At 39.7% G+C, this 27,754-nt stretch overlaps 2 protein-coding genes across 5 annotated transcripts in view; both read left to right on the top strand.

Moving 5' to 3' along the window:
• Window positions 1–158: 158 nt before the first annotated feature.
• Window positions 159–5,805, top strand: cd79a (CD79a molecule, immunoglobulin-associated alpha). Its single transcript, XM_053881524.1, has 5 exons — window positions 159–282; window positions 1,710–2,021; window positions 4,657–4,772; window positions 4,901–4,963; window positions 5,344–5,805. The coding sequence occupies exons 1-5, from the start codon at window positions 246–248 to the stop codon at window positions 5,461–5,463; spliced, it is 648 nt and encodes a 215-aa protein (XP_053737499.1). The 5' UTR covers window positions 159–245; the 3' UTR covers window positions 5,464–5,805.
• An 844-nt stretch (window positions 5,806–6,649) lies between these two features.
• lipeb (lipase, hormone-sensitive b) overlaps window positions 6,650–27,754 on the top strand; it is a 30,565-nt gene continuing 9,460 nt past the window's right edge. The window contains exons 1-8 of one of the 4 annotated variants that reach the window (XM_053880311.1): window positions 6,650–6,786; window positions 15,666–15,907; window positions 17,137–17,421; window positions 18,042–18,132; window positions 18,446–18,472; window positions 20,035–20,180; window positions 20,502–20,687; window positions 22,769–22,921. In XM_053880311.1, coding sequence (XP_053736286.1) covers window positions 6,702–6,786; window positions 15,666–15,907; window positions 17,137–17,421; window positions 18,042–18,132; window positions 18,446–18,472; window positions 20,035–20,180; window positions 20,502–20,687; window positions 22,769–22,921 — 1,215 coding nt within the window. In that variant the 5' untranslated portion in view covers window positions 6,650–6,701. Of the gene's footprint in view, window positions 6,787–12,561; window positions 12,603–15,665; window positions 15,908–17,136; window positions 17,422–18,041; window positions 18,133–18,445; window positions 18,473–20,034; window positions 20,181–20,501; window positions 20,688–22,768; window positions 22,922–27,754 lie in introns of those variants that run through there. The other 3 variants (XM_053880308.1, XM_053880312.1, XM_053880309.1) reach the window with 3 other exon arrangements.

Raw genomic sequence — 27,754 nt, 5'->3', positions numbered from 1 at the left:
AGCTTCTATCCCTGGTTTAAGTACTTTAAATGCCCCATGCCTGGCCCCCAACACCACCAATATAATGCCATGAAATGCAATGCGATGTTTGCTGTGTGCTCATGCATCTGTGACTTCAATGTAAATTCTTGTAAACTCATTCAAGCATAAATCCTGCAGAGAAAAAACAGCAGCAGCAGACAGTTGTGACTGTTGTCGTGCTGGTCGTGTTTTAACTCCATCCAGTCGATATTTAAAAGGAAAGCATGGACCAAGTTCACTTTCTTATCTTCTGCTGCTTGGGTAAGTCTGCTTTCCTTACTGCTTTAATGAAGTGTAATGATGTTCACTCACCCCCGGGGGGGCAAACTAATTGATTTTTGGAGAACGGAGAATCTGGTTTATGTACTCCACCCGCCTCCCCACCTGGTTCTGCACTACCTGCAGGCTGGAATTCTGCTCAGTGGAGTTGTTCTGTTTTGGATAGAACATAGTCAATTACACACAGAAAGAGGAAGTTGAAAATAATCCATTGATCGAACGTAAAAAGCAACACGATAGTTAGTGTTTGCAACAAAAATACATTAATCCGTGCTTATTTTTCACAAGCATAAACCCTTGTGGTGAGTTTCAGGTTCTAAGCAACGATTGCATATTTTAACAGAATGATGTTCTTGCTCTTCTGGACTTCCCTTTTCGCATACATGGTTCTGATGTCTTCTACTCCAGTGAACTGCATTGCTTAAATGAACACATTTTTTATGTTATTGAGGAAACACTTTTTCTTTACTTTTATTTTATAAACATATATTGTGTTACCATAAAAAAGATACTTTTTCCATGTGTGTACATTTGAGGCGTAGCAACTGTAAACATGCAAGCAGGTAGTTAAATAATATTTAACATGTGTTCCCCAATCTAAAAAGAATTGTTTCAAGTCATTTGTTTCCCAATCCAGGATGTTGTCATGTTAGTTTTGGTGACTTTCTTTTGTGTATCTTCTCCATTGGATTGCCATCACTGGCAGTCCAAGTGATGGCAATCATGTGACCTTCATGCAGTGATTTGCCATCACTGCATGAAGGTCACATGATTCATCCAATGGTAGAAGCAACGTGTTGTGGTGCACAATGATTCGCAGAAAAAGTCATCCATTCGCATTTCATTTCTGTTTCGTCCTTCACAAAAAAAGCGGCGGTTCAATAAATTCCTGTAATGCGGAATTGGGCCAGCGTGGGCTGTTGGGCTGAATTCAGAGGTATTTAAAAAAACAAAACAAAACCAATGATTCTAGTTAAAAAGAAGGTCCCTGATTCGATACAGCCCGAAGCGACTGGTATCCGAGTTATTCTTTGGTGCTGCAGAACAAGGGTTTTTCAAATTCCAATTTCTTTTTTTAACAGTAGGTGTGTTTACATGACAGGGAAGTTAAAGTGTAGTATTTAAACTTCATTTAAAGTTATTTAAAATCAAAAACAGAACACACCAGTAAGAGTCTGATGAAATAAAAAAAAGCTCTTACTAAAAAAAATGTGTTTGAAGACTTTGCACTCGACACTCCACTCACAAAATGAACAGGAAATGAGAAAGCAGTGGCCCACATAATTTAAGAAACCACTGAATACCAGTGGTAACAAGTTTACCTGTCAAGGCTCTTTCTAAACTTGAGTTGTGCTCAGACACGAATACTGTTTGCTTGAAACTCATTTAACTCTTTTAACCTTCCATAGTGAGTTGTCTCCAGGGTCAGGAGACTCAGGAAGTGGACAGGCCCTGGCTGAGGGTGCCGGTTGGGCTCCCTGCCGTCCTGGAATGTTGCTATTGGAGCCACAATCGGATGGTCTGGTTTACATGGATCAGACGACGTCAGTCCAACAGCACCGAGCAACCCATGAGCAGCACCGAGCTCAGGAAGAAGACACCATCATGCCACACACTGCCTCTGACCTCCGTTCAGCTGGACGATTCTGGACTGTACCAGTGTCGCCTGAATTCTACCAGCCTCTTACTGTACACACCTGGTACCTACCTGCAGGTCTACGGTGAGTCTGACTGCAACCATTTGTGAACGGAGATGATAGATTTCAGGCGGACCTGCTCATCTGACCCCGGGACTGACTGAGATTTTTTCCTCTTTACAAAACACAACGCTGTGCACTTCCTCAGTGGTTTTTGCAGGGTTTAACGGCTAAAAGAAGCTACAACACCTTTGACACCGCCAGCTCTTAACAGACGTTTCATCTACTTCAGAATGGAGCAGGTGATCCGGTCCAATTTGTTTCCCGATGACAGACGCAGTAGGCCGAGGGTGGAGGAGATCAAAGGCACAACATTAAATCAATGCACAAAACACATCTGTTCTTGAGCTTGTTCACAGTAGTTCATACTGTCCAGGGTGAGGGGGCTCTGACTGTGGCTCTGTCAAGCACGAAAACAGAATGACTGAGTTACAAAATGAGCAAGATCAAAGACAAATTTGAGATTATTATGAATGTAAATGGAAAATTACAATAAGGTTATTTGATTAAAAAAAATAGGACTGGCTGAAATATATAATGTTTACTATATAATTGTACTTTAATGTTATAGAGGGTGTATTTGAGGTCTGTTAGTAGCTGGAAGGGAAATTGCGAATTGTAAACTGCCGATACAAAAAAATATATAATAAAAAGAAAGTTCCAAAAAGAGATAGGAATGGTATTTCAAGAGAATAATTTCAAAGTAACTACTGACACAAATAATAAAACAGAAAAAAAAACAGATTAATTGCATCTGACATTTCTTTTGTAGAGATTAAATTTCAGTGCCCATATGACCCAAACATCCCTGATGAAGGAGAATAAATGATTGTGTTGACATAGATACATTTCAGTGTAGAATAGTGCAGGAAAGAAGCACAAAAAATGGAGGACGTCCACCCTCTGTTTACAGATTCACCTCAGATTTGGTCGTTCAGGACTCAGAATGTTTTTTCTGTCACTATAAAAGCCACTATAGTGTGTAGAATGTGAAAATTAAAAATACTGTTATATGCAGTTAAAGTGCCTTTGTACATTTGTACATTTGAGAATTAAAAATGGAAAAACACAAATTGTTACAGGATTGAATAAGCAAGTTTTAGGAACAGAATTAAGAGTTTTACAGTTTGTCTAATTTTAACTGGTTCTCACACTGATCTCCAAGAGTGTTGCAAAATAATAATCCTGCGCTCGATGGACACGTTCCAACACTATTGCAACTTACTTTGTCAAAGCGGCTTTTGCTTTAAATAGCATTAACCACACAAGCGTTTTCATTTTACTCTCTCATCTGTGTCATTAAATTATGGGATATTTGTGCATCATAAATAGTGATACTCTTTTGAGGGTTGTGTTTTGAAGTGACCTGCTTTGGTGCTCTGGAAAAGCAGTCCAGAACAATAACTCCAATTGTTAAGAGTTTCTTGTGATGTTGCTCTTTCCCTCAAAATAGAGCAGTTATGCAACCAAACTTATAACAAGATCAGAAAGTTTTGTACGCTTTCGTCTGCCTTCTCGTTTCAAGCTTTTTAAATATCCTTTTCTCAGCCTGATGACTCACCGTGTCAAAGGTTTGGTGAAGCTTCTCATTATGCATATGTCTCAAGATAAAAGTACTTGTGGAGGTTTAATTTAGTTACAGTAGTCAGGCGGTGGAAGAGCAATGCTGTCAAGTGACCTTAGCTGTGAGCTTGAACTGCTGTGAAGACTAAGCTTCTTCTGAAACTTAAGCATTAAAATGATGGCTTCATCAATAATAATTCAATATACTTCTGACAACTGGAAGTTCTGGATTAATGTGTTAATGTGACTACATTTACGTCTATTGGCTTGGACAATACTTCTTCACACTTGGATTTCTATGAAGAAAAAATACGCATATATTATTTTACTGAAACTCTTTCTTGTGCCTCATCTCTTCCTTGTTCTGATCTGGCAACATTTAGTGTATTTGTATACATGAACTGTGTACTGTATTTGGATAATTGCAGAAAGCAAAGAATCTTAGTGTGAAGGTGTTGTAAAAAATTTAAAAAAAACTTTGAAACCTATAACAAAATATAAGTTTAAAACGAATGATTTATCGAATTAAAGCAGATTAATTGCATATCTTTTACAGGGAGCATTTTTTAGAGCACCAATTCCAGGTGCGCCACATTATACAATGTGATGTCATAACCAAAATATATGTGAGGGATGAGCCGAAATGAGACATGTTGTTGTGTGCACTTTATTTACTCATCACTGCGGCTCTTTTACCCTGATGTTTAAGGTTATGTGGAGGTTCAACTTAAATTTGCAAATTCTATGTTTTAAACTTATAAAAAAAAATTCCGATATATATATATATATATATATATATATATATATATATATATATATATATATATATATATATATATATATATGAAATTATTTTTTATTTTTTTTAAATACAGGAGGGAAACAATGGGTTCACACCCCTGCTGCTGCTTTCCTGTTTCTTATCGCTGGTGTCAGTTATTCAGTCACAGAATAGATGAACAAAAAGTTTTGAAATTAAATTGTCTCTTCATTTAATTTGACCATGTAGCTGCTAGTCTCTGACTCCTCCTGCTTTCATTTGTGAAACAACTGAAAAAACATCTACTCATTTGACCTTTGACCCTGATTTCTCCAGAGCCATTGCAAAAAACCATAAACATCAGCGAGGAGAGCAAAGATGGGATCCTGATCACCGAGGGAATCTTACTCCTGCTGTGTGTCTTGCTGCCTTCTGCCGCTCTGCTCTACAAGGTGAGAGGTTTCCCAATTTTTTCTCGACACTCTATGTTATATTGATATGTATTTAAAAGCTTTCTCAACTGTTCACACTCTGCTCCTCACAGGAAGTTGCGCCACTAAACGTTTTGTTCCTCTTTCAGTCCAAATGGCTGCATGACCTGGAGAAGAAAAAAGGGATGAGGCAGCAGGAAAACATCTACCAGGTGAGGTTGCCGTGAGTCACTCCTCGCTGGGGGACATGAACAGGAATGTGACGTTCCCGTATGTTCAGTCACGTTTCCCCACTGCTATGACTGAGCTCTCTGGAAGCACATAGAGTTTGCGATTCCCTCGGATATCTTCCAGAGGAGCAGGAAGAGGCTTCAAGGGTCACTACTGCTCTCCCTGCAAGTAAAATGGATGAAGGGACATTAAAATAAGCTAATAATCTTACAAATTTTTTCTAGGACAGGATTTGCATCAAATAAATTTGGCATGAATTTTACAGAAAAAAAAAGTGACAAAAAAATGGACTCCGTGAATGTGTTTTTAAACAATGCAGTAGGTGGATATATTTATATGTTTTTTTTTCTTCAACATGAAGGGACTAAACCTGGATGAGCGTTCCACCCCGTATGAGCAAATCCATCGCCCCAGACGTCAGAGCGAGTACCAGGATGTGGACCGTGTGGCATCCAAGGAAGCTGAGTTTGAGAAACCCTAGATTCTGGTGAAAGGTTGGATTATATTTTTTAAGCATATCATTGATCGATGAGATATCTAGATATGAGTGGATCTGTAAATGTCACCATCATTTGACTAATGTGGGTTTACTGGCAGAAATGACTCATGAGTCTTGTTATTTCTGTTGATGATATTATTGAATATGATGGGTTTGCAATACTTGGAATGACTTTAAGATGGGGATTTCTAATTATTAAAAAAGTGACAGTTTAGTCAAATTTTTTTGTGGTGATGAAGCTGGCAGAGGCGGAAAACCTCTCTAAAGCTCATGCACCTCATGTGTACTGTAACCCTGCTGGCTCCATAAAAAAAATAAAATAATAATTGCGCCTTGGAATGTTTGTAATTTCAGACTGCTTTAGTTTCCCATGTGCCTATTATTTCAATTTTTTTTTTGCATTGTTCCCATAAATATCCCATAATATCCCATAAATATATATATCACTTTTTTTTATTTTAATTGCATGTTTAAAGGTTCATTTTTTATATTGGTTACTTTAGATGGCTTTTAATGTCATAGATATATAGCTTTCTATTGGATCTTTCTTTTTAACATTTTTGTATTGTCTCTTGTCTTGTGATTCAGGTGCAGTGGCAATGAAGTGCAAAACAAATGTACAAACTTGGATAACAACTTTACTGTTCAAATAAAGTTAACAAAGAAAAGTACATTTTGATTCATTTCGTTGACTTGTTTCAGGAGTTCGTACAATTGTTAGGCACTTCCCAACCACTGCATTGTTGCAATAGTGTGACTGACAATTGTTACATTATGATGTTTTCATGCTTCCAAAATATCAAATGTCATGCAAAGAACGTATTGCAAGTAATTCAAGTCTAATAAAGGTAAACGCTGTGCTGTGTTATTGAGTTATTTATTGTGTTATTTATTGTGTGTGTGTGTGTGGTTTTCTGAAGAGAAAATAACGGAAACTTTTGTCAGGTTACACTTTTGCCGGTCATGAACAGCCAACCCAGTATTTCTCAATGACCCGCTTGTTGCCCTATTTCTACTCGATTTGCCTTCCATTGATGGTCACCTAACATTGTTGATCTGGATCAAACGGGTGGGTTCTCGTCTTTCTACTTCGCAGTGATTGGCCACTGCGTTTCTCCGCAGTCTCCGATTAGTTGTCAGATCAGAAGTAGGCGGGACTTATTGCCCGAGCCAGGTATGTAGGGGTGACTTGAGGCGGTGCGTAAACACAGTGGGCGAACATGGCGTCGAATAAGAAGAGTAGTGGGAGACTGGACAAAACTGTCAATGGGAGACGCTCCAACAAAAACAAAGAGCTGCCAGTGGGTGAGTGGAGTCGACGGTGCCGTCACGGAACAGATGTCGTGTTTCCTTTTGAGCTACCGCCGCTTGTTAGCTGCTAGCTCCAGCCCCCACAGGAGCCGCTGGCTGTGTCGGTCGTGTGATTTTTGTCATGACTCCCAAGCCAGCGGTTGCTGTACAAGTGTGTGTGTACTCAAATCTGTGCCGCTGGGTGTTTCCGCAGCGCCCATCTCCATAGCTACGAGCATCCCTGTAGCGACACAGCCTCCTGTGTACACGTCTCTTTTCTCTGTTTAAACTTCACTCTCGCACTTCCTGTGCCCCCCCCCTTCTCAGCCCCCGACACCACAAGGAACCTCTGGAACAGGTACTTCCAACCAAAGAACGTAGACTTGATGCCTTTATTGGAGAACTAGTAGTCGAGCTCGTGTGCACTGTGGGTAAATCGATTGCAGCTATGTTAAGTGGGGCTGCTTGACGCTTCGTACGTCAGAGTGACGTCTGTGCTAGTACTGGTATTGAGTAAGCGAACCCTGAAACTCTGGCAGTTACGTCAAAATGTTGTTTTGTTTCTCAACCACACGTCTAGTCTGCCTCTGTTTGTAGTTTATTGATTCCCTGGGTATTTTATTATTAATAGCATATGAAGCACGGCCTAATGTTATTGGGTGAATCTACTTTTGTAAAAAATGTTGGATTCAGTGAGTTAATATTACAAAGCAAACAATAATTGCAAGGTAGTTGGAATGGAAAAGTCATAATGGATGACACACACACAGTAAACTAGCCTCACACCTATTCATCCCACTCCTGTCCACCTACAGTTTACTGGCTATGAACGAGGAAATGTGTAGTGTTGATTTTAAATATAGTTTAAAGTACTTTATCTCTCTTCTGACTGAAGATCTAAGTCTAACCCTAACAACTGATAATAACAGTTGTTAATATTCACCATCAGAAGCAGCAGAGCCACTGTGTGTGTCCATATGTATTTCCCCTGTAAATAATTGGAAACGTATTGAGTGTTGTATTAAGTTGAACAGACTGCAGTGCTGTTGGTGTCTATTTTAAAGCCCTTAGCTAGGGCACCTTTATCTGCATATTGCTGGCTGGTCTTCTCATACAAAGGTGGAACATTTACACAAATGAAGCTGACTTTCATCACTGGAAAAAAATAAAACCCTATGTATATCATGTCACAAAACTTGTACTGTGACTGTCTATTTGAACAAACCCTCCACCTGAAGGTAAAAGGATAATACATCTATTTACATTTTTGATTGAGTGCTTTATGGATTAAATTGTTTATATAACTAAGCTGCACTTTATTTAAGGCAAGTCTAAGTTTAAGTGGTGTTAAAGTTTATTTTAAACCGAACTTCACTATATTTTGTGCATCTAAAAGAATGGCATTTGGGCCTTAGTTTAAATTTGTGAAATTACTTGTTTAAGCTGGATCATCAGCCACGCTTCCATTGGATTTAAAAGCTGTTCCTTGTTTTTGTTGCATTTCAGGAGGATCAGAAGTGTTTCGGGAGATGCTGCTGACACGCGAACCATGTACCAGATTACCTTTCTTTTCCATTTAGTATTGAGTTAGGCTGTTAAAGGGAAACCAGTGTGGTGGGAGGTGTGCAGACCCATTGTTGCGTGTTTCCTGTTGTTTGTGTGTGTGTGTGTGTGTGTGTGTGTGTGTGTGTGTGTGTGTGTGTGTGTGTGTGTGTGTGTGTGTGTGTGTGTGTGTGTGTGTGTGTGTGTGTGTGTGTGTGTGTGTGTGTGTGTGTGTGTGTGTGTGTGTGTGTGTGTGTGTGTGTGTGTGTGTGTGTGTGTGTGTGTGTGTGTGTGTGTGTGTGTGTGTGTGTGTGTGTGTGTGTGTGTGTGTAAAGGTTCCCAGTCTGAACGGGTCTGTCCCAAAACTATGACACGAGAACCCCCAGTGGCCAACTCTTCCTCAAGCTACACTCAATGTCCGCTATTTTTAAAGCATACTTCCTGTAGACCTTCATAATAGAATTGCAGAATATCTAACTAGTCCAGGGGCAAACCACAGACTATTTATTTGAAATAAATGGAAGGAATTGTACTTCTTTGTAAGTAATTTTGTCATGAGATGGAATTCGAGATCTTGTTATCTGCAGCCTTAATATTTATACTTGTGTGTGTACAGCTTCGCTTAAGGCTTCCCTCACATGGAAGGCTTGTATTGGCTGTAGCATTTTAAAGTTGTACATTCTCAGTGCCCTCTTAGGTCTAAAACATGGTCTCTAATAGGGATGGGCAATGTGGACAAAAAAAAAAGTTATCATCGTATATTCTGGCGTTCTGGCTATAACAATAAAAATCCCCAATTTTCATTCTATGACATACTATTCTCTGTCTTGTAAGAACAACTGTTTTATGATGAAACCGTTAGGTGGTCAGTTCTGCTCTCTGCTTGACTGGAGTTTGTTGCCAACATCACTTGTTCATCTTTAAATATAAACTCAGTGCTTCACGTCTCTCATAGAACCCCATTGTGTTTATAGCCTCACAGACTGACAGTTTTATCTTGGGGTTAAATTGTGGCTGTTTGGGACTGAGTGCGCCGAGATGTTTGTGATCGAAAGACGTGGCAGAAATGCTGTTGATGTGACTTGACCGTTTGTTTCAGGGAGAACCTAGTAAAGGGGCGGGGCAGTGCGGTTTTTGCCTGGGCGGCAGCGCTGCAGGAAGCCCTGCATGTGTTGATATGACTAGAGTGTCAGAAAGCTCATTTGGACGGCTTGATCTAACCAAATAAATACTGACTCAGACTCTCAGTAGTGACTAACACCATTATTGAGGGTTTCTCATTTTAAAAATGTGTTTAAAACTCAGATCAATAACCAAAGTCCTCCAGACTGTTCTCAACTGCCTCCCCCTATGGAGCTGCAGTGCATGGTGCGCTGTCATGATCTCATCATATTGTGTATGCAAATTGAGTGCATAACATGCAGGTCCAGTCCGACGAGTGTGCTGCGTGCTTCTGTTTGTCGATCGTGAGATGATTATTCTCATCATGGGGGCAGTTTTCGGTGTACGATAACTCGTCACCCATCACTAGTCAGCATCTTTGCTAGATGATATCCTGATCATGATAAGGCACTTCAGTGTTAAAGTGTGCTCGCTTTGTAAGTTGCCGCAAGTTAAATTTTCCAGCGCTGTTAACATTTTGTCCCTTTTGAATCTCAATTTTTCAACCTCTTTTTTCGGAGTTAGCGCTTGGATTCCCACAATGTGCAGTGTTTGAAACCACTAACATATTTCCTGTGACAATCCTTTTATATGCGTTCAATTTTACGTTTGTTCATAATCGATTAGTTTTGTTTTGGGTTTTTTCGACCAACATCAATCAGGCTCACAATGATGGATTCAAATCCAAGCTTTTTTTTTGGGAAGATTTGCGGATACACACTGGCTTTGCTTAAATTGATTCTTATCAGTCCAACAGTTTGCCGAATGAAATAGACACTGATCATCCTGTTTTAACTGTGTGCATGACTTGTCTTATAAACTAGGAACCTAGACCTATTTGGATTGATTTAGGGAAAATGTTTGATTTAAAAAAATGTTGCATGACAGATGTGGTTAGAAAATCTAGAACGAGCTTGTTCTTAATGTGAACATAGGGGTTGTGTCTTCAACAGTACCTTTCACTCAGTCACGATACAGGACGTAGCTGCGATCTCATAATTGGGTTCGAATCGTGATTTAATTTAATTCCGATTTCGCTCAGGGTATTTCAGTCGCTATACCAAATTTGCTTTAATATAGAAGAGATTCTTTGAGAAGTTATGTTGTAAGTCCTAGAAGAACCCTTTATCTTTGTGCATTATGGGTTAGTATGAATATTTACATTCTGTTCAACTGAGAAAGAAAATATGTTTTGTGGAATTCATGAATCAATATGAGGACATGCAGAGGAAAGTCAATTCAGATTGATTTTTATCGCTTTTTATAAATTATTTTTTCAACAACCTAGTTCTATGTACTTCTACGACTTTGAATGTGATAATACCAATAATATCAGTCCAATGTCATGAGTGCAATTTCAAGAAAAAGTCCTATACCACTGTGCAAACAAAAACGTGTTTATAAGGGTGAAAATCTGAAATGTGCCACTTGAACCAGACAATATAGTGTACTGTATTTACCAGCTGGGCGATATCGGGAGCTATTTTACCTCTGTGCCGTTCACGCAGGATTTTTTCCCGTTCATGAACGACAGTGAGCGACTTCTAAATGCCTTTCCCACAAACTGTCCTCCTGCAGAACTTCATTCTTTTATTCATGGAATGTGTTTGTGTAGTGGAGTGAAGATGGGAAACTCTGCTGGAAACTCTAAAGTAGTAGCCATGCAGGTGGCGTTAAATGTAAATGATCACAGTCAGGGCTGTGTTGACCTTCTTGGTCATTTTTTTAAAGAGTCGTGTGGAAGAAATAGTTTCTTTTCTCTACAATGATTCAGGCGGGTGTTAATTGTTGTGGCTCTCCCTTGATGCATTATTTGCGTGGTCTTTCATTTGCACTAAAGCTAGGTGACACAAAGATCAAATTGACTCATACAATGATGCATGACGTCTTTTTTGCTGAGAAGTACTGTAATTTCCAGACTCTTCCCCACAACGTTCTGGATCCCGCGGCTTACACAGTGATTCAACTAATATATGGGTTTTTACTGGTTAAAGAGCGTCACATTAAACCGCTGAAATCACTTGTGTTATTTAACTTAACATGCTCAAAATGCGCTGTTTGCACCTGCATGTCCGCAGCCCTGCCAGCAGGGCCAATCTACTGGAGGATCGGAGACGAAAAGCAGCACCTGAGACCGGCTGTGGTGTCAGAAAACAGCATATTTTGAGCGCTTTAATGTAAATAAAAGATGTGAGGAGTTCATCATTTAAGTTTCAAAGCTTGCTGAGTTTGTCAGTCAGTCTTGATGCTGGAACCTGTTTTCAAAGCTAGTTTAAAAGTGATCCTCATCCATATTTAAGCTGGGAGCCCCACTGATCCATCTACGGTGCCTGTGGTTTACAGACAGGTGTAGCTTCTATATGAACAAGGTCTATATTCCTTTTTAAATTTCACGGGTGTGGCTAATATTCCGGTGCGCTGTAAGTTCCGGTACTTGCTTATGACAGGCGGTGATGATTCCTAGTACCTTGCCCAAAGGTCATTGTAGATAAAACCACTAGTAATTAAACCATGACCACTGAGCAGAAACACACTTTTCACCCCTCTGCTACTATCTCATTGACTAATCTATACAGGAGATCATCATTAATTGACTTCCTAGTGCTAAAGCCTTCCAGTTAAATGTTTATTTTGTTAAGGATAAATCATCGTGTCGTGGGTGAGATATTGACTGTGACGTAGACAAACCCAAATATTTTCTTTGGTGGCTGTGTGTCCCTGCTCAGTAGAACATGTCATGGTCTGCCAACTTGGTCGAAGGTCAAAGGAACTCACAAGTGGAAAGCAGAACAGAGCAACATCACAACAGCAAAGTGAACTGGTCCTCGTCTATGTGTCAGAATCCTCTGTGTTTTTGAAATGAGGCATGCAGGGAATGATCACAGGCCAGATGGAGAAGCAGCTCATCGCCTGTGGGGAGAATTGGTTATGGCAAGCTGGTGCATGATGGCTGACTGATGGGATGGGCAGGAGGGGGAGTGACACCGAGCGGGACCAAAACAGAGAAACACTATCTCTTCACTCTCCTCTAATCCTTCTGTCTCTCGCTTTCTTTCTCTTCATTCACTCGCTGCGTTTTTGTGGAAGAGAGGACACAGACCTCGACTCAAACTTGAACTTGGATGCTGGTAAACACTTTTTATTATTTCTGCTCTCCGCTTCTCAGTGGTTGCCATTTACTGTTCCATGTGTTTTCAGCAGTTCCCTTCTGGCTCCTCTTGTATTTCCACACACATGTGTCTTGTCTGTACACTTGTTATGTGTGCTGGATGAATATGAAAGGACCACTGTCCACATGTTCTTCCCTTGGACCTGAACTAATTTGTGACGACCCAGTGACATGTTTGACTTTCATTTACATTAAGCTTGTTGATGGTGTCATAAGTGTTTAATATATGATACATTAAATCCGACTTTGAGTTAATGATATTGGGCTCTCCTACTGTGTAGAGAAGTTTGGATACGGGTATGTATTGTAGCTAATTCTTATATTTTAACAGTCTAAATTGTCTCTTTGATAACCCTTCTAGCTTTAGTGTCACATAATGAATTTGATTCACTTATTTGTGCTGGTAAATTTCTTCAATTAAACACAAATGTTACTTTGTTTTCATAGTAAAATATTAAAAAAAAAAAAAGGAAATCTATTTTGTCTCACATACTTAGCGATTTTTCACGGCAAACATAGACTCATCCTGTCTTCTAGGGATCATTTCACTATTTTGGGATTAGGAATTATGTTTAGAAATATGTTTCCTTATTTCAGTTCTCCAATAATCTCAAAATGGATAATGAAAACAATTGACATGCAAATGGAAGCATCTACTTTGGCAATTGCATTGCACATGGGGCCAGTACCATGGTTGTCTGTCACTGATCGCTGGCTTCCTTACATTGTCTGAAGTCAGTCGAGGCAGTTTTGATGTACCTCCATTGCCTGAGTACATAAATCTTTTCTCTTTTTGGTCATTAATTTGGGTTTTGACCTATCAAAGTCTTAATTGTTTTTTATATCCATTGATTATACACGGCTTTTTGCTAGTCTTAGAAGCGCTCTATCCTGAAGTTTAGCCGATCACTTCACTAGAAACATTGTGGAATATGACCAGAATTTGCAGATTCAAGCGCTCCGAACTGTCCCTTCACAGCTGCCACGTTCTTATGCAGATGAAATCCTGCATTAAGAGTTGTGTGACTCGCATTTCATTGGTTCATTTTCTGTGATTCTGTGATCTGTTTAAAAACCTTTTTATTGGGAAGAATGCGTAGGTGAGCTTGATACTTTTTAACACAAGAACCATTGTGGGGAGTGATGCCGAATCTGAAGGAAATGGCCAAATTGACATTTGTTCGGTGTCTTTAAACAATAGGAAGCCTGTTAAAGGGTCTATGAATGGATGGCGTTTGTTGTACAAAGTTGGACTCTTGACATTGACAGTTGATAATTGTCCTTAAATGGTATTAAGGTGAGGTCAAATAATTATTGTCATTTCCACTCAGTCAGAGCAGTGTTGGAAGTGTTGGGCAATGAAGCTTATTATATTACTAGACAAACATTTTTAAGTTGCTACTCGCATTTTGCTTTGCTCAGAAAGTTCTGTGGAAGAACAGGAAAGTTGTTTTACGTCAGGTGCTACACCACATGCTAAGTCCCACAAACAAAGGGGAGACTAACCGAAATGACTGGCAGTGGGATGCCTTGTTGACATAAATAGAAGACAGTTTTTATAGTTTTTGTTAAATGCTGAGTGACCGCCTGACTATTATTTAGTTTCTGGGAGCTTGCTCTCTGTCCTTTCTGGAAGGTATCCAAAGTTGAGCTTGTGTGTGGCCTGATAACAACATAATCCACGGCTTCTCAGTGAAGTATTACCGTATCATCTGCTAATCCAGGAGTTCATATAGTGCTGTGTGTGTAATGCTGTGTTTACCCTGTCAACAACACAAGGTCTGTTTACTTGGCAGACGGACTGTCCAGTGCTCTAATTAATAAATGGAATTTGAAATGACTTTGAGCATGAACTTGTTTGACTGACTCGCTCATGTAACAGGGCAGAATGCTTTTGTTGTTCCTCCAGTCTTACCCCAAGCTGCTGGGATGTGCTTTTATTCGGACACAATATTAATAATTTTCCTGTCAGGTGCTCTTTTAGGCCCGGATTTAAAAAGATGTGTGAAATGCACTTTAGAAAAATGGTATTTCACAGTGTCCTTTGACAAAAGGAGACTTTTATGATAGCATTTCATTATATCTCCAATTACGCTGCATGCCCATGTACGGTCCTATTAACATGAAATTGAAGTTCAAGCTTCTTCATTAAGAATTATGAAAATAAGCCTGGTGATTTGTTTTTTTCATCTAGAGTGTTTCTTTGCTGTCAATTGTTTTCAATTTTTGCTGTCTGCCTCATTCTCCCGGGAGCTAGAGATGCCCTCTGAATTTGCAGGGACATTTGTCATGGACTGACTGGTCACCACACATACACACTCGCGCACACACAGAAGCTGTTGGAGCTGAACTCTGGGCTGCTGCTCCGCTTGTCCCAACTTCAGAAATCATTCTCTCCCTGAAAAAGAGCCTTCCGTCTTGTACTGGTCGTCATGTATTTCTTCTATTTCTGTGTTCACGTGTTTCACCTGGTGATATTTTGGTCCATGTTTTTAGATCTTAGATGAAGATGAAACATTCCTCACTTGCACTCCTCTGTCCTCCGATTTCGTGGCATGATGGTAACACAACACGTCACGCACACACCACCCCGTCTCCTCTCGTGGAAACAGTGGTCTCGAATAACCCGGCAACAGCATGAATCCATTGTTTTTGTTATTGCTAATTAGAGCCAGGTATAGACAACGCTGAAGGAAGTGTTTTGTCAGCTTGCGTTTTCACCTACTGGCACTCATGTTTCCATTATGTTTCATTCCCAGCAGCATGACATTAACAAATAGCCTTCATACTCTACTCGTGTTACAAACATGGGATGGAGTCTCAGAGGATTTTTTCTTGTCTAAAAGTTCTTCTTCTTTCGCAAATGTTATTCGGTATTATTGGTGGAAATAATATTAAGACACCAATTATTCAATCAAGAGCTGAAACCAGATGCTCATTTACATTGTTGCATTTCTGGAATGAAGTATAAAAATAATGCAGGCTATGGTACTTAAGTTGGTTGTTTTTCTTGTCTCTCCAGTGATGGACACCAAGGCTGTGTTTGTGGCCCTCTACAGCGTGTGTGAGGAGAACATCACCTTCTTCTCAGGGGGCTCCAAGGGGCCCCAGGGTGACGCAGCATATCGGCTGGTAGAAACCTTGAACTTGATCCAGGAACACGCTCGCAGTCTTGAACCCGTCGTCACTGGTTTTGCATCAGTCTTTCACCATTTTGACTTTGACCCACTAATACCTGCAAATGGATATCGCTCTTTAGTAAAGGTAAGCAATGCACTCAGAGGTGCTGCTGTGAGCTTGTGTTGTGTGAGGAAATCTATTCTACGTGGCTTATCTCAAGGTGACTGTGTTTGTTTCCCCAATTTCAGTTGAGGTTGATGTTAGATTAGATCCGATCTTTCTGTTGTACAGTATCTCCAGCTCCGATATTTTCCTCCCACTTTTATTGATAAAACGTCATGACCTTCACTAACTGCAGCTCACAGTGCTGCTCATTTTGCTTCCTTCGATCTCCTCATGGATAATCCATGACATTCCCACAATTCTACTTTGACTAATCCTCAACACATGGATGCTTTTCACTTGCTCTTATTCAGAAATGATTTTGCTAGTTACACCCATTACGAATCACATCTGACAGAAACAGATGTCAACAACTAAAAGAAGGCCATACACATTTTTAGTAAACGTGGTTATTCTTATATATTTCATCTGAGGACCACATAAATATCATGTTATCATGTTCCTCATCATATCTTCATAGCCATTGAACAGATTTTAACCTCAAATAAAATCATTATGTCCATTCAATGAGCGGCCTCTGCTTTGCCCAAATGCTGCTTCCACATTTTATTTTCACATTTTCACTTCGAGGGCAGATGTTTTTTTGTTTGTGAATTTCTCACATTGTTTTCTGACCTTAAATTTTTGAAGCACTCCTCTGACCTTTTGTTTTTCTGTTAAAACATGATTTTTTCCAATAATTATTTTTTTTCTTAAATGCATGAAATGATTTACAGAGTAAAGTAGTTTAACAATGCGTTCCATTTTATTGTCAAATGAAGTTAGAAACATTATTTAATATGCATACACTGGTTTCAATGTGAAAATGTGCATGTTAGATTCTTAACTGTTTTTTTTTTTCGGGAGCTACTACAGATGTCTTCAGCTGCCATTCCTACCATCTTGTTATCTATTTAAATTGTTCTACTAACTCAAGGAGGTTCATTCATGTGGCTAGTAGGTCAGCATCGTAAAGCCTTTGAAAGTATCACAACGCTAAAAAACAAATATAGCTAGTTTGAGGATCCTCAGGAGTTTTAGGAGGAGGAGAAATTATTTAAAAATGATTATGTCTGAGTTGATCTAGCAAAAGTGTACTTTACAATTAATTTTGTTTTTATTTTGTCTGTGTATACTATATCTTGAAATGTCTTATGCCTGCCTTGAACTGTGTTTTTATATTGACATTTTTATCTTTTCACATTATTCAGGTTGTGCGTTGCTGTCTTCTACACATTATCCACAAGGGGCGCTATATCACTGCAAACCGCCGTAGCATCTTCTTCCGAGTGGCTCACAATGCCAGCGAGATGGAGGCCTACTGCAATGCCCTGTGTCAACTGCGGGCCCTGCTCTATCTGGCCCAGAGGATGCTGCACGATAACAGTCACGGGAATTTATTTTTCCAGGATGAAAGTGGTCTGAGTGAGAGCTTTGTCCGCGAATATTCCTCCATGCACAAGGGATGCTTCTACGGCAGGTGCCTGGGATTTCAGGTAGGAGGAGCTGTGCTTGTACTTCAATTGCAATGGGGGGAAAAATGGTCACTTTAAGAGACAAATATTATGTTTGACTTTATTATTATTATTATTATTTAATATTTTGAATCAATTTTTAATTCATTTGGGTATTTCATTTTTCCAATTATGTTTGAAACCCACAGTCATTCATCAGTTTTCCATCAAGAGAAGGTGATTTATCTTCAAACCATTTTGAGGAAAAACTGATATCTTGAAGTGAAATTTGAGTATGCACAGCAGCCCTCTTAGTGTCCGTGGCTCCCATGTGTTAGTTTTGTGTGTTAATAACATTTAAAGCTAAGCTTCTCTCAATGGTCCTTTGTTTTGGTGTTGTTTGGTCATATGCCGCCTCCTTCCATTAAACGTGAATCACACGCACAGTGCTCCTCCTCGGCAGGTGGTAAATTGACTGTTCTGGGACAAAGTAAAGGAGCTGGATCAGTGAAGATTAGGATAAGTGTGAGGATGAGTGTGCAGTATCCAGAGGACGTTTTTGTGTGGAGTTAGATGTGAAAGCTTTATGCTTCAAGGGAACTTTCAGTAATAAGTAAAGTAGATGTGAACAATGCATAAAATGTCTTTCCACTCCTCTGCAGTTCACGCCAGCCATTCGACCCAGTCTGCAAACCCTCGCCATCGGCCTCGTGGCCTTCGGAGAAAACTATAGGCGGCACCAATCAGGAATAGGTCTGCAGCATCCCATCGACATCTGCACACAGTCACCATGAAACCACTTTGCTGTCATTCCATGATCGCCCTCCCTCCTGCTCCGCTTCCTGGACCCCAACTGTGTTGACTTTTACTTGTGCATCAGTCCTTTTTAGATGCCTTTTCATCTTGGCAAGCCCAATGTTAGGTCAATATTTCAGAACTATGGTGCGAAACTGGGCCGGTGATGAGACAGCAGGGCACTCGGATCAGAACATAGAATACTTATTTAATCAGAAAAAATAGGTGTTGTTTTAACTTCTTGTTTCTTGCATTCTCCGCTGCATCACAGTGGAATCAGGAGGTATTGCACCGTATGGTGAGTCTAATGAGCTACTTCTCCTTTGTTTAGTGCCCTCTGTAGAAAACAGCCTTGTCTCTCAGCTCATTTCTTCCTAAGAGCTTAAAGACACATCTTCAATCATAGCTCTCATGTTTATTTCGCAGATTACAGTCTGTGTTCAAAAGCAAACACTCCCTCGTCGGACGTTAAGCGTAGTTACAGGGCAATTAAAGTCAGTGGGGGTGTTTTAATACTCAATTTTTCTATTACTGATGCGTGGCTAAAACATTGACACTTTGCTGTGCTGTTAGCTGAATGCAGTCAGGTTGTTTATATTAAACTCTAGGCAATATGACACTTTCACCTCTTCATTGGTTTGTTTATTCCCACCAATATGAATTTTTTTTTATAGATTCGATAATCTGACATTGTGGAATCTTTTTTTTTGTTTCAAAAATTTTACCATTTTATATATACCTGTATATACTGTATATATTATATGCTGTTTAGTATTTTGTGCACTTATATCCTTTTAAAATGACAATGAAGAAAGCAAATATCCCTGTCTTCACCAATATTTCTATATAAGTTACATATTTATTGAAAAAAAAACTATTATGCTATAAGTGTTCTCTTTAGCAGAGTGTTGTTGTTCTTTGCCTTTTGGTATATCTACATGCTTTGCATATGCTGCCCAAAATCTGTTCTTTGGCGTAAATTGTCTGATAAGGTTTCCTTTTTTTAGGACTATTTGCACTCAGAAATGGTTGCTCTGAACAGAAACATAGCGCATTAATCTCAAAAATACATCTAAGATTGTGATGAAATCAAAACTGCAATTTAAAGAAAAAATAAGTAATGTCGTATTTTTCCCATATTGCCCACCTCCACCTTCCTGTCTGCTACACCTTCCCTTTACTGTCCCTACCAATCACTTCATCTGCAGACATCATGGTCCATGGAGGCTTCTCCCTAACCTCCTCTGTCAGTCTGTCCATCTCCTTAGCCAACACTAAGGGCCTGAGTGCTGATCCCTGATGTAGGTCCCTGAGAGTAGAACTCTCACCTTGAATCCCTCCATCACTCCTGCCACACACCTCATCACTGTCTCACTGTCAGCATACATGTCCTGCTCTACAATAACATAAAATACGTAAAGGTTTTGTGTATTGTGCATTGTTGAATCTATTCTTTATTACCTTTATTACCAAGCAAAGTCAAAGCAGACATCAGCATTTCACCCATTTTACTCCACCTGGTCAGGCTTGCACAAGTTGAGCTTGCAGTAGGTGGAGATGAGGCTGCCATAAACTGATTTTGGTTTTAAGGTTTGAGCAGTCAAAATTAAGGTCTTTTTAAATTAGTTTCCAGTTGTGTGTCTAGACTTTCAGACTTGGTGAATCTTATTATTCTCATTCCATTTCATTTGAAAGTCGCTCTTTGTTAAAAACTTTGCCCATTCATTCCCCTCTCTGACTCCCGAACCAGTCATTCTTCCATTGTTTGCTGTTAATTTGAATTCCGTTCTCCTTCCTCTTCTGCATTACCAAGTCCCTGGTGTGTTCTGAGCGTATATTTGTCCTTCCTCCCAATGCCAGGTGTAGCAGCCAGCTCCTTCTTTACCTCAGGGAAGTACGCCATTGACCCGGAGTTGAGAGGTGCGGAGTTTGAACGCATCACTCAAAACCTGGATGTCCACTTTTGGAAAACCTTCTGGAACATCACTGAGACCGAAGTGCTGTCAGTGAGTAGAATTGGCTGTTCAATCATCTGTAACACAATCATGCCTCAAATGCTGACCCTGTTTTTAATATTAAAACTGTATCAGGGTTGCTAAACTTTCCTCTGGTAAAAGTATCTTTCTATCATTATTCATTTTTGCCTCTAGGCTGTTAGTAATAACAGAGTAGAATTCAATTTATTCAATGACGCTCATGGTTTATTCATCCAGTTTCGCGTTCTCTCCAGTGACCCCAGTTACAGCATAACTTTCTCTTTTCTCTCTTTGCCTTTCCTGCTTGATTATCTCCTTTTGTCTGTGTGTGTGTGCGCGCTTTCCCTGCAGAGTCTGACCAGTATGACATCCACACAAGTCAAGGTGAATCGTGCTCTTTCAGTGCCTCCAGTGCCCTTTGACCTTCCCTTGGCAGCCAACCACCAGGCTTCTGTTACTATAGCTCCTCCATCAGCGCACATTGGCTCGGCTCCTATTCGAATGAGGCTCATCTCTTATGACCTGCGTGAAGGACAGGTAACGCCATTAACATTCTATCCACCATGTGGTGACGAAGTTTACGTTTCTTGTTTAACTTCACTTCTGATCAGATTTCAGTGAAATGATCAGGAAATGATGATTAAAGTTTGCTGCAGTGCCGTCTAGATTGTGGTTCAGATGTGTGGTCTGGTTTTATTAAATTCAGAATCTTTATTGAATCTCAACTTTCACGTTACTGTGGTGAAGAAATTTGTTCATTTGTATTCGTCATTTGACATTATTTTAAAGTGGCTAGAGCAGTGGTCCTCAACCTTTTTCAGCATAGTTCCCCAAAAAACGTTATTAACTACTCTGGCAACAAACAATATAAAAGAATAACTTCTATTTTATTAAAACTTGGTTATAAACAAAGATTTGTGCTCATTAACTAACTTGTGGATACAAATCCCATGTTCCCAAGAATGTCAGAATTGTAATGGTTTAGTTTTTGCCATCTTCCGCACTTCTGTCTTCTTGTACAGGCTGCCATTGCTGACAGGTGGTCTGGTGGTGCATGTCATGTTGGATCACTCTACTCATAGTCTATCACATATAATACCATTCATAACAATATCCGTATTTTCACTTTTGAAATCATGCCATTTAAATGTATGACTATATCACTTAGCTTGTGTAGTTAAGAAACATTGAATTGGAGTTTTCTGAACTCTGGAATAATGCTATGCTAGTGTTACCGATGGCCTTGTGTTTAAGACCTTCTGGCTTCCACCCATGTCACCTCGCTTTCAGATTCCCATGTTTTTTTGCCGTGAGGCAGGACAATTCTTGAACCATGGAAGTGAGTTTATTGGTTTGATTGTATGCTGTGTTTTATAAAGTCACATGAAATGAGCTCCATGGTGGAGGTATTGTTTTATTGTATCTCTTTATTTATTTTTGGTGAAGTGAACGCCGCTACTCTAGCTGACATTTATGTAGTCAGTCTTGCACTCAGGCTCCGCACAAGTAACATTTCAAGGATGATGACCTCTTACCCTGTAGTGGTCGTTCTGTCACTCTGCAATCGAGAACTTTGATTTCAGATTAAATAAAAGTGAAAACCAATTTTGCTGCTGGTCCAGTTTTGGTCCCTGCAGTTGCGGTTTTATTGGCGAGAGGAAAGACTGCATGGTATCGAGTGGCCATGCTCAAATGGAACATGAATAAATTTGAAAACAAGTGGGTCTTTCCTTTTATCACTGTTGAATCCCCAGTTGGATTTTACATTTAGTCACAACTGCCTGTCCTATTTTCTAAAAATACTTTCTCACATGGAGTAATCTTAACTTTTGAAGCTATCACTTATTTTTGTGTGACCCAGTTTGTGGGAGCATTCACGCTTTTTTTCCATAACAAAAATGTGTTTACAGAACAAAAAAAAATCAGGTTGATTTTTAGTAAAGAAAATGAACCAACTATGTTTACTCTATTTTGGCTTCACAGGAGTGTTTTCAGAAACTCTTTTTTGGTCCCTATCAGTTTCTCTTACTTCCACATGACTCAGTGTTTTTTTTACAACAGAATCTGTTCGCCTTTTTTGTAGTCTGGCTGTCTGACTTGCTATCTGCTAATGCTTCACTCATTGATTGTGTTCCTGCAAACCTACCGCATCCCTTTAAATGTCACAGAATGTAGGTCGGATTGAGACGAAAGCCATCCACTGAGACTTTGATTCTCACTTTATTCTGATGAGTGGGTGCAGTTTGACGGGCGATGGCGGCTAATCTCCTTCAAGGGATACCTGCTGCTAACATCATCAACAGTGCGAACAAGGTGTCGCTTTCAAAGTTGTATTCACTAATGCTGATGAATTCCCCTCCCACTAAAGCCTAAAAAATGTTGCTGTAATTTTCAGTTCCAACGTTTCCAACGCCTTGCATGTTCAAGCAGATTGAACTGTTGGAAATGATTCTCTGACTGGTTGGGAAAACTGATATCTTTTGGAACTATTGTAGAGCCTGACTCATGCCTTGTTGGCTCTTATTATCGAAGATATATGTTTATTGTTTCAGGAGTTAAAATGTGTTGTTTGCTTTCCTTGTATTGAAACAGTCTCTACTGGTGTCTTCTCTCCTCAGGACAGTGAAACGCTGCTGTCCCTTTGCCGCTCTGAAGGTGGTCCCATTTCTTTATCACTGGGGCTGAAGACCAAGCGTCTCCCTTCGTCTCCCTGTCTCGTGGTCCATTTCCACGGAGGTGGCTTCGTGGCCCAGACTTCGAAGTCACATGAGGTACGAAGATGTCCATTTTGGGTTGGTTATTTTGACTTGAAGGTCATCATGAATTACACTTGTTTGTGTCCAAACATTTGAAGGAGGTTTTGGACTGACACTATAGCAAAAATACATTCAGAAAAGCTAGTGTGCAGAAACTGTTTTAACCCCACACTAACAGTGTTAGTGTACATTGCCATCTTCGATCCGATCCGTATTAGAGCCATCTTAATGGACCACCGTGGATTAATAGCTGGATGGGTGGACCAGAAGTCGTTCAGTAGTGTCACATTGTCCAAACAAGTGCCTTTGTTATCAACATGGCCACTTCTTTTGATGATTGCAGCTGAATGTGAGCTTGAATGTTAAATTTTACCCCAATATATTTCCATGATTATTAGTTTCATATCATCAGAAGCTCAAGTTTTTGTTTTTTTTGCGAACTTCTGCAATGCAGAGTACGAAGCATGATGGGGAAAATCATTAATATACACTTAGGAAAAAAGGACAAAATGAACCCAAAAATGTCAGATGTATGGAAGGACATTAAGAAGTGTGAATAAGCCCGAAAACCTATAAACTGCTTCATTTGAAATTCATTATATTTCAATAAAAATCAAGAAATTAATCATCAAAATATATTTTCAACTTCAATGTTCAATGTATTTTGAGGAACATGAAATACTCACAAAAACGGCAGATGAGAAGAAGAAAAAAGGAAAATATTTAGTGTTATATTTACAATTGAACCAGTAGTGTATAAAAAAGAAATAGGACATGAGACATAATGAGAAAAATGACTACAGATCAGTTTTATAGTTTCAGTCTGGCCTCACGAGGGCCACGGCAGTAGAGACCAAGGGCTGCATATGGCCCCTGAGCCGTGCCTTGGTCTGGTCTGCTTTAGTCGTAATTGTGTAATGGATTTTTGTGTAGCCAGTGTGTTTGGGGTCTGGAGCTGTATATTGTATATATTGTATTTTATATGTTGTAAATTTAATTTCAACTGATACGACAAATGAAGTCAAATCTGGTTCCCGCGGCGAACATCATTCCTTTAAGCTTGTGGACAATTCTGCTCATGTTCATTATAGTTCGCAGATAATGGCAAGGAAAAAAACGAACTGCAGATAAGATGTATATCAACAATGTCTGTCACTGTACAACCCCACAGAGGTTCATGTTGCTATAGGACTCAAAAGGCTTTTTATCTTGTTTCTCTTTTATCACAGACAGGCTTTCTAGGTGGAAGATGGTTTGATGGCATGGAGATTGTATCATTGATTTTTGCCCGAGATGTGGTTTAATCAGTCCGTGGCCCGCAGCGCTCACTAAAAAGATTTGCAGCCAAGTGTGAAGGAGCAGTAACTTAAATCAGCACTTGCAGGCTTTAATATATAGATATAGTTGTGTGGAACCGTTTTTCCATATAGGCATCTTATTCACAATTAAGAGGACAACAGGATTATGGCAGCCCTGAATTGACTCGCACCCCTTCCCTTGAGCGACAGAAACGCTGGAATTGGTTCCACAAACTGGATAACTGCTTTTGCACTAGGATGAGGTTGCTGCTTATATTTATTGGAGTTTGAGAGTCTGGCTTTGTTTCTCCCCTCGGAAGATAGAATAAGTTGAAGGTCACGGTGGGTTGGAATCTTTAAGTCATATGGATGGTTGGATTTATAACTGAATCTCACAAGACTTGAACTATTCACTCACATGCAGTGCACATAAGAATACGTTGCTGTTCAACCTGTTATTCCTCAGCATTAACGTCAATACCTCACTCGTGGCTGTGCTTTTCTTCCAGTTAATTTTTATTGGAAGCTGGTTAATTAAAGCCATGCAGATCTAGCCGCCCGTCAACCGCAGCAGAGGACACAGGGAATTACCTCACTTTCTCTCTTGCAGACAGAATTGTGGCCAGTAATTGGATTTTAATCGAATGATTTCATAATCAATCTCTCTGTCTCTCTTCACTGATTTACCTGCGGGTCTTGGTCATTACCAGCCACCCCCCTAAAACAACTTGATTCTGCTCACATTTGCTTTGGTTTGCAGTTCCCACCGCTCCAAAAATATCCTAACCCTGAAGAGGTAATGACTTTTTTTTTTTCTTTTCAAAGGCCCTCATGAAGCACCAGTTGCTATGAGAAATTTCTCAATTTTAATTTTAATTAACAGAAAACAGTGTGGCGCTGTGCGTCACGGCTTTGCTTTCACTCTTTTGTGACAGTAGCTGCATTATAGAACTTTCAACCTGCTGGCTGTCATTAATCCTGTTCTTCCGTATGTATCACTGTGGCCTGGGGGCTTGAGTTTTACCTGATCTGAAGATGGCCACTTTTTTTTTTTTTTTTTTAATGCAAAAATGCTGTGAATAGGGAAATGGATTTTGAGCAGGTCATTTTTCAAAAATGACCTCTTTGTTGAAAATTGCAGGGAAGGATTAATAGGTCTGTACATAACAAAGTAGCTTCTCCCTGCTGCGAGGAGCCGCACTGATACTACAGCGAACAGACAAGACCTTTGATCTTCAGCTGCGTAGTAACCAAAAAATGAGAGACAGGGGATCACAGCTCTCTGGCTGAATTAAGTCCAACTTTCCAGAGGAAGTTCATCCTCGCCACATAAAAAGCTGTCTATGCTTCCATTGTCGTCATTCTTTTTAATCTTATCTCAAATCTCCCACAATCCTTTTTGTTAATTTTGTGTTTTTTTTCCTGGTCTGCCTGGTTTGGGTTCTTCTTTTTTCAAACTTCTTAATTTCCCGGCTGCCTTTTGCTCCTTTAATCCCAGAGGCGAGTTGCAGGCAGATGAAACGTTTTTCTGAAGGAGCCACTGAAGTCCTTGTTGCATTTCTTTTCCACTTTCTACCTCCATTTCTGGAGATGACTTAAAGTTACTTCAGTTTTACTGGCTGATTTGGGGGAAGTTAAGATAAATGGTGGGAGTTTAAGTCATTTTTTAAAGAGGAAATTTCTTCTGTCAGAAGAAGAAACTCAAAGCCACAGGAGTTGAGTGTCAACACTTCTATTATGTGCCATTTTTACCGCATGTACACATCAGTGATGGTGTGTTACATGATAACAACACTCATGGTCACAGTCATGAATCAGTCAAGAATGTTGGATTAAATTTGATTAGACTGCCTTCATTCTTCCCACAGTTTTTATTGTGTCAACTCGTCCCATCTTGCGTTGCAGGACTGAAAGTTTGCATTGTTTTTTTTTTTTGCGCTCTCTATTTTATTTTGCCATGGATGACAATTCTAGGAGGAGAAACATTTCTTATTTTTTAAGTTTAATAGAAGCTTGTTTTCTCCTTCGAGTTTGAAGTGATAAGGGATCAATAAAATGGATTAATACAAGGAAACAGTGGTGCCGTGAACTGTGTTGGGATCCTGAAAAAGGGTAAAACCAGATGACATTTGCAATTAGCGGTACACAAATCTATCATTTCCCATCTTTTGTGTGTCATCAGTTGTCTAATATAATTCTCCAGAGTTTTATCTGATGTAGACACCCGAAGGCAGGAATTAAATTAACAGTCTACGTTCTCTTGTCATCAGATGTTTGAATGCTTATCAAGAAAACGCAGATAACAGAAAACACATCTTCCTGCTTTTGCTGCTTCTTTGTTTTTATCAGCCTCAATCGGAGCACTTTCCCCCCACCCTCTCTACTTTATAAATGAGATCTGTCTCCATCAGCCGCGCCATCTCTCTGGAGGAGATTAAGATGCATGGGGAAAAGAAGTACAGCTTTGTAACCAAAATAAAACAAACGTCTTGACAAGTTCGCAAGGCGGTCTCACATTTAAAGGTGCTGCACAGTGCAGCTGGGAGGAAAATCACTTCCCTCTTCTTGGCAAAATAAACATTTGACTTGACAGCGGCGGCAACAACAGGAAAGCAAGTGGCGTATTCAGACAGCTCTTCCTAAATACCACCTTGTAAAACCTAATCCCTGGCTTGTATTTGCTTTCACGCCTGCCAAAAATGGTCTTCTAATCATCAGAGGGCCATTGTGGTTAGAATAGTCAGCTCGATTGTGAAGTGTGACCCCAGAGTCCCATTTGGCTTCTTTACTCTGTTGCTCTTTAAGTAACTCGGTGAGCAAGTGGTGCCATGCAGTTAAACAAATATTTGTCCATCCCAATAGCAATCCAATCATTCTTCACATCATTTGTCAAATATTTAGAATTGTAATGAATTTGAAGTAGTGAATTGAAAATAAAATTGATTTTGACATCATGCCATTTATGTTTTCTTTTGCAATTTTTTTGAAGTTTATTGTTATTAATTCAAATCTCATTTCTGTCATTATCAAATACTTGTCTGTGTAATGATCAATATATCCAGACTTTTGTTTTTAGGTTAGTTGTTGCTCAAAAGCTACTGATGCTTTTGACCTCAACAATAATGTTTGACATTACCATGTCATTCAGATTCATGCACTTCATGCATACAGATGCACACATACAGACATTATGGAAAAGAACTTTGATCCCGGTTGCTTTTGTCACCTGATCAGCCTGCCTTGTACAAAGTAGGAGTGGTGGATGGTGGAGGGGATCAGAGCCGAGTCGGGCAAAGAATTGTCTTCCCAATGCGGATGGGTAATGAAGTTTCAGTATTGAAAGGTTGATGAGGTTTCACAAATTCAATAAAACCTCACATCATCTCAAAACCAAGAGTGCCACCTATTGGCCTTTGAAAATTAGGACACTGTTTCATCAATCCTGCTGTGCTGTTTCATGATACCTCATCTACCGTACTGTTTTCTGTAATGCACACACTCCACAACCACCTCTACACGGCCTCACTGTTCTGCGACTGTTGCTCCTATA

The sequence above is a fragment of the Synchiropus splendidus genome, chromosome 12 (genome assembly GCF_027744825.2).
Source record: "Synchiropus splendidus isolate RoL2022-P1 chromosome 12, RoL_Sspl_1.0, whole genome shotgun sequence".
NCBI lineage: Eukaryota > Metazoa > Chordata > Actinopteri > Syngnathiformes > Callionymidae > Synchiropus > Synchiropus splendidus.
This window is presented reverse-complemented; position numbering and strand designations above follow the sequence as displayed.